The sequence below is a fragment of the Lissotriton vulgaris genome, chromosome 5 (assembly GCF_964263255.1).
Source record: "Lissotriton vulgaris chromosome 5, aLisVul1.2, whole genome shotgun sequence".
NCBI classification, from domain to species: domain Eukaryota; kingdom Metazoa; phylum Chordata; class Amphibia; order Caudata; family Salamandridae; genus Lissotriton; species Lissotriton vulgaris.
Genome location: NC_141693.1, coordinates 921,497,279 through 921,513,329, shown reverse-complemented (window position 1 = coordinate 921,513,329; position 16,051 = coordinate 921,497,279). Strand labels below are relative to the sequence as shown.

Below are 16,051 nucleotides of genomic sequence, written 5' to 3'. Positions count from 1 at the left end.
GCATGCACAGTTCATGCTCCACTCCCTTGTCCACACCCCTATTCACATGGCCACGAAAATGGAAGAGCACAGGACTGAGATAGTCTGTTATGCATTATCCCCCCGACCCTGGACACAGGGTGAGGCGTGCAGTGGTAGGCCCTACGACTTCATTTCTCTTAACTGCATCCGCTCAGAAATTCTACTAGTTCCACAGGTAGGACAGGGATGCACATAGGCCTAACAGGAACCTGGACAAATCAAAACTAGCAACTCTTAGTAACAGTGGACACAATTGCATTCAAAATTTAGTTTGTTTGCCTAGTCACATGCCTAGTCACTATCATGCAGAATAAACACAAAGGCATTATTTTAGATTTCTTTCTTTACCGCTGTCATAGGCTCTGAGAGCATTGGTTGACCAAATAATTAAAAGATTCTTTAATGGCTTAACACAAATTACCATATTCGTAAAGAGTTTGCACTGTGTCTACATGTGCACTTTGTTTTTCTGCCTTTCAGACTGACTAATGCGCTCTAATTTTTTTTTCCCACATTCTAGGAATAAATACACCCTTTGGGACCTTTCCAACAATGGCCGTTAAGAGATGGAAATCCAAAGTACTGCTTTTCCTTTCATTGTACAGGTAAGAAATATTAGTTTTTCTGCTTCGGTTCTGGCAGTGGTAAACATATAGGAATTCATGTACGTAAGTGCAGAACGTTATATATACTTCTGTGTCCTGCAAATCGTACCTTATACATTTGTACTGAAAACACTTGAACGTTTTATTATATATGTATGCTAAGGCCGTTTGCCAGGATGCTTCAATAACACGAGAAATGCAATAGTAAATGAAAAAAGAATTAAGTACCTTCTGTTGGATTTTATTACACAGGTTACTTTTGTGTTTCTAACACCTAAAGCAGCCAAGGTTTAGTCTTCACTTTTATTAAAGCTTCTTATTTTCGAACAGCCACAAACTGGTAACATTCCCAGCTGACTAAAAGAGATAGGTGTGATGAAATTGCATTTATCAGTCCTTTTTTTGAAATGATGAAACTGAAAAACATAGAAACATTTCATCCGAGAAAAGTACGTTTTAATATTCAGTGCAAGTTTGTGATAAAAGGCTTTTACCAATGAAGGGGAAATTACATTTATAGGATCATAAAGAACATTTGCCATTGACTTTTCATCTTAAATCCCAGGCCGTGCACACTTTCGGGAATCTATAATGCCATGTGTGCATGCTCAGGGTGCTTTATGTACTTACTCCAAAGCCACTTATAACTGTGATTTCAAGATATCAATCAGAAGTGCTGGTCTGGAAATCCCATAAATAGTATTACCCCTTAACAACTTTATGATTCCTGCCGAGATGTGATGCTAAGCACATTAAAAAAACGTGTTATCGTTTCGGAACGGATTCAGAAGCCCAAACATTAATGGTGAATGCTGTGCTCTGGTGATGGTGAAAACACATGCCTATTCCAGGTTAAATATCTTGTTGGGTTGATCTACAAAGATTTTTTTATGGGCAGGTATGGCTTGCTCATACGTTGCTGCTGAATCTCCATTTACTAATGGCAAGACAGATTGTGAATTGGGACCTCACGCATCTTTAAGGTAAACATGAGCAGATACAATTATTGCAAATTGAGAAAGCGGGGGTGGGGGGATGGGTTTGGTTGCACTGGGTGGGGAGGGAGAGAATCACATAACTGGTCAACTAAAAGACAACACTTTTAATAATGTAATGTGGGCTTCCACTGCCTGGACTTAGCATTCAGAAGCTGAAACTTGACCTACCTGCTCTGCTCACATCCCCATTGTGTTCTACTACCACTAAGCAGAATCCATAGTGCGCTTTGTGTGGCCCACTGTTGCAGAAAGAGTGAAACAGGATGATAGTCGAAGACCTCAGCCTTCACTGTTGGATTTATGAAGGCTTAGTAGCCATTACATGCGCAAGCCATGGTCTTCTTGCTGAGTCAAGTCAGTATGGGCACCTGACACCATAACCAATGTCTGGGCCCACATTAGACACAGTCTTACCTCTCTGCTGCATTGCTAGGCAGGGGTTTGTGCTTACTCAGGAACTTCCAATTGGCATCTTGTGAGGGCTTTTATCTACTAATAACTCAGGAAAGACCACCTTATTGCTCAAAGTGAACATTGCAGTATGCATTGGAGTTTCTGTACATGTCACTCTTTCTATGCCAGGATATCAGAGGAATCTTAGGGCTGGAAATTGTGAAAGTGAGCATTTTTATATTTTTGCCCACTGCAGTTACTTTACATCACGGGCGGCTCCTCCTCTAAGATGGAGGCGTGTCGCCCCACTGCCTTTCAGCGCTGCTAAAAAGGAAAAAAATAAAATGATAATAAAACAAGGTTATTAACATTCTATTTTTCTGGCTGAGGCAGTTTTGCTGGGCAGGCCATGGCACCCTCTAAGTGCCCGTGACTGTTTGGCCAGCCATCTTGAGCTGGCCAAACAGTCATGCGCATGCCCAGTCTCTCATTCCCTGTCCGAGTGCCAAACTACGGCCCTCAGACCAATCACAACGCTTTGTGATTGGCTTAGGGAGCCTGGGAGCTTCCTGTTCTCAAAGAAGCCAGGAAGAGGATGGAGAGGCCGACCGGCAGGTAAGTGAACTTATTTTTAAAAGCCCCTCCCCTCCTTTGACCCTCCCCTCCTCTGCCCACCCCACTACCGCTTCCCTGGAGCAGCCCACCTTGCTTTACATATAATTGGGTACATATAAGCGATGAAAGCTGAAACCTCTGATTGAACCTGCATCTGGTCTTTGTGCTTCCATTTTAGGGTAAAAGCACGACTCAGGGGATTACACAACAGCACATGTTACCTCTTGTCTTTGTTCAGATGCCCACAATGTGTGAATTGTTGCATGCTCATTATCTCCTGTAGTCATGTAAGTGAAATGAACCAAGTCAAACTTCAAACACGACCATGCCTGAGACGCATGAAATATCCCAGTGTTTCACAAGGTGCCAATTAAATGTCGCCAGCTGCCACCACTGGCACGCCTTTTGTACAGATGGCACTTCCCAAGGTCTCAGGAGTCATTGAGGGAGTTTACTTTCTACAATATACACTTCTTTCCGATTCTCCTAGTTGCTTAGGGGCAAAAAGAATGTTTATGAGGGGCTAAGGGAGAGACAACGCGTCAACCCTGTGATGTCATTTTGGCTCAAAGCTTGTGTTATTTCACTTTCCTGAACCATTAAATTTGGCAAATTTACATGGATGATGCTTCGCTCGAGTAAATATCCATACTTGACAGGAATAGAATATTATCACCTGCTTGAGAACCAAGGAATACATGCGGTCTTTAGCACTCGAGATTATATTGAAAAGAAAATCCAATTTCGAAGTCTGAATTGTTAGGAGTAAATTGAAATATTTAAATAACACGTTTAAACCGGTAATCCCTTTTAGAGGAAATGACGAACCCTTCGACATGTTTATTATAGGAAATGAAACTGTTCCGTGAGGGATATTTCATTCATTCAAATATCATTTAGGAGAGTTAAAAACGACATATCTTATGTGGGTTTTCCTTCAAAGAATAAAACTTATACAGGACTAAGTGAGCTAAGCTGAAAATCAACAGGACAATTAACTTTCCTTATTTTTTCAGGACTCGGTGGTGTGCGGGCGCCATTTTACATTGGGCTGGTCAGGCGACCTAGCTCGGCGCCACACCCCCGCGCTCCGCCCCTATTTAGGAGTGGCTGCGCATTGCTCGCTGTTGGAGGCAGGCGACCCCGGTGGCAGAGGGTTCGCGTCTGCAGTCAGGAGCAGCATTGATTTCCTGAGTGTGATAGCAGCGACCTGCTGATTGAGAGCAGTGGCACTGAATTTTTAACTGTTATACCTATGTTTTAACCTTGCTGAAAATCAACAGGACAATTAACTTTCCTTATTTTTTCAGGACTCGGTGGTGTGCGGGCGCCATTTTACATTGGGCTGGTCAGGCGACCTAGCTTGGCGCCACACCCCCGCGCTCCGCCACTATTTAGGAGTGGCTGCGCATTGCTCGCTGTTGGAGGCAGGCGACCCCGGTGGCAGAGGGTTCGCGTCTGCAGTCAGGAGCAGCATTGATTTCCTGAGTGTGATAGCAGCGACCTGCTGATTGAGAGCAGTGGCACTGAATTTTTAACTGTTATACCTATGTTTTAACCTTGCTGAAAATCAACAGGACAATTAACTTTCCTTATTTTTTCAGGACTCGGTGGTGTGCGGGCGCCATTTTACATTGGGCTGGTCAGGCGACCTAGCTTGGCGCCACACCCCCGCGCTCCGCCCCTATTTAAACGCCCCTAATGAGGAATCGCAGCGGACGAGCGCAGCGGGCGCGACAAAGGCGCGCCGAAGTCGAGCCTAAGTCAAGCCCGTCTGCGCCCGTCCGCGGCCGGTCGGGGCTTGGGGCGCGTCCTCATGCCCTTTCTATCTCGTATTCGTCTGAGGACCTAAAAGCTATACAGGGCCATTGGTCTTTATCTGATTCCCTCATTAGCCATATTTCCTCTCTTGGTCTTGCTTCATCATCTCCTCAGTCTTCTCCTTCTCTGTCGGTCCCCACGACGCCGCTCTCCTCTTATTCTGGTTCTTTATCTTCCCCTCCTCCTCTATCTATCATCCTGCTCAACACCAGGTCAGCGGCTAAACACTATCACAAGCTGTTTGTTCTGCTTGACTCTCACAAGCCTGACATACTATTTTTAACCGAAACCTGGTTCTGTGAGTCCTCTCTGCCCTCTCTCCTGGCTGCTCTTCCCCCTTCTTACGTGGCCCTCCGCGCAGACCGCCCCGTGGGCAAGACAGGGGGCGTTGTGGCTCTTATTGCCCGGTCTGAGTACAATTTTCAACTTCTTCCTTCCCCCCTTATTACCCCCACTGAGCATCTTGTGGTTCGCTCTCTTACATTCTCTCCCCCGCTTACTTGTCTCCTAATGTATCGTCCGCCCCAGTCTTCACCCTTGTTCATGCCAGCCCTTCAGGACTTACTGGCCACCTTGGCGGTCAATTTCGCTTCAGTCCTAGTGTTAGGCGATTTCAACTATTGGCCCACGGACCCCCTTGAGTGTACTTCCTCCAAACAGTTTACAGAATCACTTCAATCCCTGAATTTTGTCCCTCACATACATGTCCCGACACACATACACGGTCATATGTTAGAACAGGTTTGGTCTCTCAATATTTCCGTTTCCTCCATGTCTGTGTCCCCATGTCCCTGGTCAGATCATGCCCTAATCTCCTTCTCCCTCCACCTCAACCCTGTAACCAAGGTCCCGCTTGCCAAAAACACCTGGGCGCGGAACTGGAACCGTGTCGATTTCCCTTCGTTGTCTTCCTCGCTCCTGAACTCTTCATCTAATCTGGCGGGCTTATCCTCTTCATCTCAAGCCACCGCCATCAACACCTGGCTCGCTGGAGGCTGCGATTCGGTAGCCCCCCGACGTCGGATTTCAACTCGACGACCTAAGGAGTCAAATCGGTGGTTCAGTGAAGACCTGAAGGAAAAAAAGCTGACCCTCCGGCGGGCTGAGAGGCAATGGAGAAGGGACTATTGTCCTTTATTAAAAATTCACTACTCCACACTATTAAGCGACTACAAAAAAGCCATACTAGGTGCTAAAACGGCCTATTTCTCAGCAAAAATTCTGGTGGCAGAGAATAAATCTAGGGAGATCTTTACAATAATTAACGACCTAGCCTACTCTGACAGGGCTACACTTAAACCTCCTCCCACCCAGTCCCTATGTGATTCGTTAAATTCGTATTTCTTGGAAAAAATTACTAACATCAAGGCGAATATTCCACCCCCTCTCCTACTTTTGTTGAACCCTTCCCTCCCACTGTCCAGTGCTGTCTTTCTTCGATCCCCCCTCTTACTGAAGAAGTATTCTTGGCAATACTCCCTAAGGTAAAATCAGGCTCCCCGGCAGACATCTGCCCGGCACGTATTCTTCAACAGATTTATTCTGTTTGCACCCAGCCCCCGATCACTTTTCTTAACAGTTCCCTTGCTCAGGGGGTTGTGATCCCAGCACTTAAATCAGCTACAATAGTGCCTATTCTGAAGAAGCCCGGTGCGGATCCCTCCGCCCCAGCCAACTATCACCCCATTTCACTGCTGCCCTATTTGGGCAAGGTGCTTGAGCGCCATGTAACATCGGTACTCAGCGCCCATGTAGAAGCAAATGGGGGCCTGGCGTCTCATCAGGCAGGCTTCTGTCCTAGGCACTCCACTGAGTCCGTCGTGGTGTCGGTCCTGGACAACCTCAGGGAGGGCATGGACCAAAACAAACACCAGGCCCTGGTGCTCCTCGATCTCTTCGCCGCTTTTGACACGGTGGACCACTCCATCTTGCTTTCACGTGTCAGAGCGGCAGGAATCGGGGGCTCAGCCCTGGTCTGGCTATCGTCCTTCCTGAGGGACCGCACCCAGGCGGTCCGGTTGGGGGATCTCACGGCCACCCCACTTAAGGTCACTTGTGGTGTTCCCCAGGGTTCTTCTCTTTCTCCTCTACTGTTCAATCTTTATATCTATCCCCTAATCTTTGCACTCCAGCAGCTGGAGGTCACCGTATACAACTACGCGGATGACCTCCAGCTCATCTTTTAACTTTTCTTCCTCTTCCTATTCTATCTCTAATTTTCAGACTATTATGGTTTTTATTAGGGACTGGATGAACCACAACCATCTGAAGCTGAACCCGGATAAAACTGAGTTGGTTCTCACGGGTGGTTCTTCCAGTCCCTGGAACTCTTCATTTTGGCCCTCTTCCTTTGGTCCCCCTCCTACTCCTTCTTCCACAGTTAAGACTTTAGGCATCAAAATGAATAATCATCTCACTCTACTCTCACAAATTAGTTCTGTTGTCTCTTCTTGCTTTCTCACTCTCCGTACTATTCGCACTGTTTCCCGCTTCTTTTCTCCCCTGGCACTTAAACTGATTATGTCCACCTTGGTGATCTCCCGGCTGGATTACGCCAATGCCCTGTACAACGGCATCCTGGCGTACAGCCTACGGAAGCTCCAAATGGTCCAAAACCAGGCGGCCCGATTAGTGTACGGCCTTCCCCGCTCCCATCACTCAACCCCTTTATTGAAGGCGCTACACTGGCTTCCTGTCAGGGAGCGATCCCTTTTCAAAACTGGCTGCATGGTCTTCCAGGCGCGCCAGGGTTCTGCTCCCGCTTTCATTACCTCTCTGATAAGGGAGTATGTCCCTGCCAGAGAGCTTCGCTCATCATCCCAATCACTTCTGCAAGTTCCCCGCTACAAGCACAAAAAGTGGGGAGGGGCCAATTTCTCAATTTTGGCACCCACTTTTTGGAACTCCCTCCCCGACCACCTACGGTCCGCCAAGCACTACTCTCTTTTCCGCAAAGACCTCAAAACCTTCTTGTTCAATCAGGCCTTCCCCCTTTAAATTATCCTCTTTGCTCCCTTCATTGCACCAGTATCCATTGCCTCTCCTCTGCTAAATTTTGTCTCCATAGTGCCAAGAAACTGCACGGTGAACGCAGCGCTCTATAAGTATTTTAAATTCAAATTCAAGCAAAGGTTAGCATAGGTCTCTGTGTCACCTTCTGTAACATATTATATTTGTGAAAGGGAGTATAAGGAAATATGCTATTTGTGTGAAAATGTTTGTAAGGGAATCCATTCGTTACCACATTAACACATATCTTGGTTTGAACGTCAGGCATTTTTTTTATTAGAACAGGAAAACAAACAGGCGAGAGCAAACAGACATACTACATGGCATCACAGAATAGATAACAAGAGGTGCAAGTAATAGTTGTTCAATTAATTACAACACCAAATTCCATGACGATAAATTGATAAATCTGAATTAATGACAGCTATAAAAACACTCTATAAAACATATAATATAAAGAGTGTATAACATAGTTCTCAGTAACCTGCATTAAACTATGGTCGATGCTCAAACTTACTCCCAGTGATTTCTCAGAAATACATATGTCCGTACTTATTTGTTAGTGATAACTATGATCTAGAATAGCTACATCAAACTGAAGTACATTCTATTTAAAGTGCTTATAAGACTAGCAGCAGATATACCTCTAAAACAATAGAAAGTGCAGTGTGTCGGTGTCCTAGCAGACAAAGAAGGTCACAAACTATCTAAAGTGCATTGTGCTGGTAGCAGCAGTTATTATTAAATAAAGTGATAATTTTATCTAATATCTGAACCATACCTTTATCATAATTCGCAAATCAACTATCAAGAATTATAGAAAGTGCGAATATGGCTAACAGCCGCTAATAAAAATGCAGAAATTGGCTCCTATAGAGCACCCAGCTCTTATAATCTCCTTTCCTCCGCAACACCATAGGTAGAGAAATTCTGCCAGATAGCTCTAAATCTTACAGTCGCTCCTACACGTTTTGCATAGGCCTCCTCAAATCTGAAAGTCCTGCCCATTTTGTTAAGCCAGTGATCCGTCCTGGGTTGCTTATTTGTTCTCCAATTTTGGAGGACAAGTGACCTAGTGACTGCTATGGAGATTAGTACAAAATACTGCTGGTATTTTGTTCGCCATTTCACCTCCCCCGAGGAACCAAATAAAACCAGCATAGCTGATGGATCGATTGTAGAAGACATAAATAGAGAAATCTTGGCAAAGACCTCTTCCCAGAATTGCTGTAAGTTATTACATGCATAAAATATGTGCACCCTTCCTCCATCACCCTGTTTGTTACATCTAAAGCATTGGCTTGAGTTTGTTTGCAACATCTTATGCAATCTCTGGGGTGTGTATTATGCTAATTATCTAGATAAGAAATTTGGTTCCTTGTTTAAACATTGATGTAAAAAATATAGTTTACAAAAATATCGACGTAAAAATATCAATTACAAAAATATTGACTCCCCATACTTAAACAGGTAAGTACAATAATATTGAATCAAAAATATCGAAGTAAAAAATATATATGTAAAAACTATCGACTTAAAAAATATATATGACTTAATATTTTTAACAAAATAAATTACATGTAATATATATTTTAACTAAATATGACAAATAAACTTAATAAAAAATATAAACACAAAAAATGTGTACATATACATATATTTACTTAAATACATTTTATTAACTATTATCTTTATTTAATTTATAAATTGTTAAATTATATAAAAATAAAATATATACATATATCAATAATTTTAAATATAATAAATGATCCTATGATTAATTAACACATTAAACTTTAAAAAAAAACCATACATTTCACACCACAATAATCACAATAGCAGGGAAAATGTTGGATAGTGAAGGGGTAAAAATTACTGTTACCACTCCAGTGAGTGCAACAGCAGGGAAAGTTATGGATCGCGGAGGGGTAAAAATTACTATTACCACTCCAGTGAGTGCAACAGTAGGGAAAGTGTTGGATAGCGGAGGGGTACGGTGCGTACCCCTGCGATCTTGGGGTGTACGCACCGTACACCCAGCAAACATGGGGTACAGTGCGTACACCCCTAGATCGCGGGGTGCGGTGCATACACCCCGTGATCGCAGGGGTACGTACCATACCCCTGCGTTCATGGGGTGTACGCACCATACCCAGGGGGGCCGTTCCGTACCTGTTTCGGGGCGAACTCTGCTTTTACGGCTGTTTTCAGCTACCGTACAAAAAGGGTCGTACGGTGCGTACCCGACACAAATCGTACTTGCCGGGTCGGAAAAAGCAGCCGCGAACCGTACAGATGTGCGTACAGCCGATTCCGAGGGAGATTCATGCGGAGATTCGAGTCGTACGGTCTTTGTACGAGTCGTACGGAGTCCTGCTCCTGGTACGAATTGTACTTCGTTGTACGTATGGGTGACGTTGCAGGGTACGATTCGTATGGGAAAAACACTCCGAATGGCTATTCGGAGCGGTTTTTCCCAAATCGGAATAGACCACCTTGTTTAACACTATCATTTTCATAGCACACACCTAAAACTAATTACACAATCACAATTAATAATTACTAATTAATTAATACAAATTAGCAAATAATTAATAATTCATCAATGAAAAATAAATTACTTCCCACCATTTACAACTATAGACAACACACACCTAAAATTCATTAAACAATTACCATAATCAAGTAATATTAAATTAATTATCAACTAATTATCTAACAATAGTTCAAGATTCAAGATTCAAAAGTACTTTATTCGGTTAAAAACAAAGAATAACCATAAAAGTAGCATGAAAAGGTACAATTTACATAGGTCAGATGATCATTTAAAGAAAAAATAATAGAAACACATAAAAAGACACCCCAAAAAAATGCATATATACAGCATGAAAAGAATTAGTTGATTTGGATTGATTTACGACACTTAAAAACTGATTTAAAAAATTCAGCAAGGGATGCTACCATAAAAACAGTTTCCATTTTCTGACACTCTAAAAACGCTAAGCGGCATCTATATACATTTAACTCTTTGAGTATGGGAATGATAAGTTTTCTTCGATAAAGTAGATAACATTTACAAAAGAATAAAATATGGATATCAGATTGTGGGGAAACATCATCACATGGGCAAGGACATAGTTCTTTCGTCCAACAATTCATCACAGGAATAGATAATAGCCTAAATAGAATGTTAAGTCTGAACCGGGTTAAAAGGAAACGTTCATGATTGGACATATATAGTGACAAGTATGGCTGTAATTTATCTCCATTTATAATCACTTGGTGAGCAGAAACCGTCTTTTTTTTTACTTCCTCCGTTTGTCTTTTGACCCTGAGGTGAGCAATGCACAGATTTTTCAAACCTTTTCTTGATATATGTGCCATTGATAGCGGGTCCTCAAAGTATTGGGCACAACTTAATTCTTTAAGAAAGTTTCTGACATAACATATCCATTTGAAGTTGTTAATATTGTCCAGTACAAGAATGTCCTTTAAAATAGCCCGGTTAACCACGCATTCTTCATTTGTCCAAACCCTGTGCCAGAGTAGAATTGGCTGAATCATAATTATATCAGTAACAAACACCACGCCCAGCTCAGCATGACATATATGGGTCGCAGTGCTCTCAGGTACGGACAAAATGTGGCGTAGAAACTTATTTTCCATGATTTGAATTGAACTAACATTCGAGTAGCCCCACAATCCTGAGCCATAAGTAGCTACAGATATACAAGTAGCATTATAGATAGTTAAAATTTCCTTTTTGGGTTTCTTTCCTAGCTTTTTCATGAAACATTGTAAGGCCATGATAGTTTTGGAAAATAGCAGGGTTCTAGCATTAATTGCAGACGTCCATGAACCACTTTCGTGAAACAAAATGCCCAGGTATGGGAAAGTAGCGGTCTTCTCTAAAGGATTGGAATTTATAAAAATTGGATTCAAATGCCTGGTTGTTCTTGTCCCACAATACATAGACAGTGTTTTGGAGCAGTTAATTTTCAAGTCCAAGCTAAGCATGAAGCTATTAAAAGATGTAACCAAAGTTTGAAGTGCCATTGGGGTGCGTGCCATCAGGACTGCGTCGTCAGCGTACAGCAGGGCAGGGACAGGCCTTCCCCCACACCATAGGCATGTCCCTGCCCTCCTGCACGAGGCGACGCTCCAAACCATTTGTATATAGCAAGAATAGAAAAGGTGCTAAGACGCACCCTTGGCGTACACCACGACCAATCCCAAAGTGTCTGCTACATTCTCCCTCTTTCCCATACCGGACAGTTGCAGTAGCCCCGGAGTATAAGTCTCTCAAGAAGCATATAATAGCATTGTCTACCCCCAATTCAGTCATAATTGCCCACAGTTTATTGTGTGACACGCAGTCAAAGGCTGACGATAAGTCAACAAAAGTGAGGTATAGGCGTTGTTTTTTGACCCTTATATACTTCTGTTGCAGGATAAATAAATTTAAACCTTGCTCTATGGTCACTAAACCCCTTTGGAACCCATATTGAAAATCACTTAGCACCCCATTTTCTTCTGCCCAGCTTTGCAACTTAAATAAAACCACTCTCCCAAGAATTTTTATGGAGGAGTCCAATAAAGAAATTGGCCTGTAACATGTGCAGTTCAGCCTATCGCCTTTCTTGTATATCGGGACTATAATTGATGTAAACCAGGTAGGGATTAAACCTTTTGCCAAGGCAACGTTAAAAAGCTGGACTAGCTAAATCATGAAAAAGAAATAGCAAGGAAGGGAAAAAGAAAACAAAATAAATGGGGGAATGGAGCATGACAATTCATAAAACATAATATTGTATGCAAATAATGAATGTAAAACAATGTGTGATAGACAGCAAGCAATAAATAAGCACAGAACTTGTAAATCGAAATAAAAAGAGATTGAAAATATTGATTCCGTTTTATTATACCTCCTTAAATTTCATTTGTATATCTCTTATGCCTCTCGTTGATTGACTGTATTACATTTTGTATTTATGCTATGTTTTTGGTTTCAATAAACTTGAACTTAAAAAAAAAAAAAAAGCTGGACTAGCAATGGCCCCCATAGATCAGTATTGGCCTTATAAAGGTCGGCTGGTATGCCATCGGGTCCAGCCGCCTTGCCCCCCTTAGTCGCCTTCAGGCTCGCAAGAACTTCAGGTAAAGTTACAACCAGTGCTTTAGATGGATCTAGCATAGGGTCATGACCTGTATCGTGCACTGATTCAACTGCCCTATAGAGGGAGGAAAAATGAGTCACCCACTCATCTTCTGTGACGGCGATCTCCATACGTGCTTTTTTCTCGTACAGGAGAGGAGTGTTTATGACCCTCCAAAGGCGGCCGAATCTTTCGATTGTGACGCTAAGCATAATTCGTCCCAAGCGTCCTTTTTAATCAGGTCCTTCCTCTCCTTCAGTACTGTGTTATAATCCCTCCTCAATTCTCTAATTAAAATTACATCCCGTGGTCTTTTGTGGATAGCGTGTCTAAGCTTTGTTAAGGCTTTAGTGCATGTTTTGTCAAACCATTTCCTATTTGACTTTAGGGAATTTTTTCTCGTAACCCACAAAACCTCCCTAACTGTAGTAGCAATTATATTAAAATGAAGTAAAATTTCATTACTCTCCGCATGTTCATTCAGACAGATCGAAAAGCTATCCAGACACTTACTCATCAATTTGGACAAAAAATCATACGGGACCACTTTACTCCATTTAAGAGTATAACCATTTTGGGAACCTAACTTCACATCCTGCGCCATATGCTTAGAAATTACTACGTTATTGGATGGAACGAATAGGTTCTCCATTGTTAATACCTGTGGGAGGTGGTCACTCAAGGGTAAATCCATTATGCTAGAGCTTATCAATCTTCCAGCAGAGCTATTTGTACACAAACTAAAATCAATAATAGGTAAGGCCCCCCGTCCCACAAAAGTTGGTACAAATGGCGTTGTATGGTTGGCTAACTCATTTATAAATCCAAAGTCAAAATTAAAAAGCATCTCATTTAGTGAATCACCAAGTAGGGTATGTTCAAAATGCGTCAAATTAATGTCCTGTTCTAACATCAGGCCACACATACCCTTATGGCCCTTTTTACACAATGTGCAATTAAAATCACCCCCCCACATTATCATTACTTCGCCCCTTTTTTTATCAATTTCAGACTGTATGTCCACAGTTATTGTGGCGAGTACGTCCTTAATCATGCTACTTATAAAATTATTACAAAAATTTAAGAGGACGATCCTTGGACCCTGCCTTACATCTATCACTATTTTCTGATAGTAACTGGATCCTGGAGAGAAGAAGATCTTATCATAAACTAGCAGGTTTGATATATACGTAATCAATCCACCCTTGTGTCTACCATGGGAACCCCCACCGCAGGAGTAAAGTAGGTTTTGTAACCATTTAAATGGATCGGTGCGGTGGCCCATGTTTCTTGTAAGGCTAGTATGCCTACACCGGAAATTACGTCATCCCAAGATGGATTAAGAATTTTTTGTTTTAAACCGGCAACGTTCCAAAAAACCACCTTACAAAATTCTTCTGTAGGTACCACTTCTGCAATGTCCCCAGCTTGACCGCCCTGATCCCCTTGTATTGTCTCGGCCACCGCTTGGATTTCGTGTGTCACCTCATACCGTGGTAGATTAATCAAGCCCAGGTTTACAGGCGTAGGCGCCTTAAGAACCTCTTTTGACTCAGGGAGTCAATCCACCATTTCCAGGCAGTCAAACCGGTTATAACACGGAGTGATCGGAGGAAATTGCTGGTTACCATACAAACCCAGGTCATACCTTTGCGTGGGAAAGTGAGGGGTCCTCCCCCTATATTTCACTACATTCCACCCGTCTTCAATTCCTCCTCCCCATTGTGTATTATATTGATTCCTGTCAAAGTCCACACCATTTCCACCTCTTTGGTGTCGGTTATCCCTGGTCCAACTCCATCTATTATCCGGATGTTCCCCATCAGGGTAAAAATAAGATAATGCCCTGGCCACTATCGAGAGACCATTGTTTCTTGGGGCCCTCATTGTAATATATTCGGCGGTGTGTGGGTTCTCAAAAGTTATTACCACACAGTCGCCCTGAACCCTTTTTTTATTATACCCAACCCATGGTACCCTTTCAACCATCAGAATGTTACTTCTGATGGCTGGTGGGAGAAGGTAATTATTATTCATCCAGTGGATGATCTTATTTACAAGTGCCCCGTTGTTTTCAGTTGATTGTGGATCCAGTTCAGGCACTCCAGTAAGAATCACAACATACGGTGAGGCTTTTGGGGGTAAATTTATACTTCTACGCACCTCCCTTTTAGGTAGTTGGTCTTTGTCCTGTAATAAATTAGGAGTTTGTAGAATTGGTGCCTCATTATCAGTTGGAGCCGGGGTTTTAGGTTTTGGAACACTTTTTGAGGGTTGGTTATTAGGGAGTTTTCCTTTTTCGGGGTTGGTTGTACTTAAAGAAGCATTATTTGGGAGACTCTTTGTCAGTGTTGGTGCGGGTTTAGTAACTTTGGGCTTGGGCACACTAGGAGTAAGTACTTGTTTAGCCAAATTCTCAAGCTGGGTTTTTGTGTCTTTTTTCAAGTCCTTATTTGTTTCTCCAGCTCCTTCAAATGTTCTATCACTGGGGTTAATAGAGTTTTTATTGAAGTTTCCAGTAGATATAGCATAGTACTCTCTCTAGCCCTGCTAGCATTAAGGCTGTCCTCAACCGCGCCATTCCCAGAGGTATTAGAAATTAAATCGGCCATCGAGTCATCCAGGATGGTGTCATCCGGGATGGGTAGACGTACAATGTTAGGGGGTAGAGGATCATCTCCTTGTGTATCGTTAACATTAACAGGAAGTACATTACTTGTATCTGATGATACGTCTTTTCCAGCTGCATTAGTGTGCGTATTTTGAACAGGCCTCTTTTTAGGTATAGCCCCTTCCTTTAACCCCTGTGTCACCACATTTTTGTCTTTAGGGGTCACTGCTGTGTGTATCAATACACTAGTGGATGCCTCGGCCGGTGGTATAGTTGAGGGAATGGGGATAGAAGTAGGTGTTACCAGGGGAGGTTGCAAAACCTCTATACTTGTCCCCTCTAAATGCAGTTTATCATTCTCTCCTCTATTTGGGCTCCGTACATTTGCAAAATGACCCATCGAACACCTCTTAGCATACTCCAAGTCCTGCGAAACCCTTCTTTCCATCAGTGAAATCCCTTCATCAATCAATATATGGGTTCTGACAATGAAATCATCCAGGGTGCCTGTTAGTTTCTTCCCCCCTGCTGCTGCCCTGCTTCTAGTTTCACGCATCTCCATGATGTAGTTAAGAGCAGTTAATTATATGACCGTGGAATATGAAACCCCAGTCAATAGAAGCAGTAACCATACAATAAGGGGAAGTAAAAATATAACAATAGTTAATAAATTAATGTACACATTTAACTCAATAACATCACAACTATACAAGTATAAATACATATAAATTACTAAATAAATTTCATATCATTAAATTGCTAACCAAATTAATTTTCTTTTTTATTAACTACTATAAATAATAAATAAAATCTGTAAAATAA

The 16,051-nt window shown here is 42.4% G+C and overlaps 1 protein-coding gene across 1 annotated transcript in view; it reads left to right on the top strand.

Moving 5' to 3' along the window:
• Positions 1-545: 545 nt before the first annotated feature.
• The window catches only part of LOC147711799 (gamma-aminobutyric acid receptor subunit pi-like), a 488,208-nt gene continuing 472,702 nt past the window's right edge, over positions 546-16,051 (top strand). Inside the window, exon 1 of the mRNA XM_086920240.1 lies at positions 546-626. Coding sequence (XP_086776366.1) covers positions 574-626 — 53 coding nt within the window. The 5' untranslated portion in view covers positions 546-573. The remainder of the gene's footprint in view (positions 627-16,051) is intronic.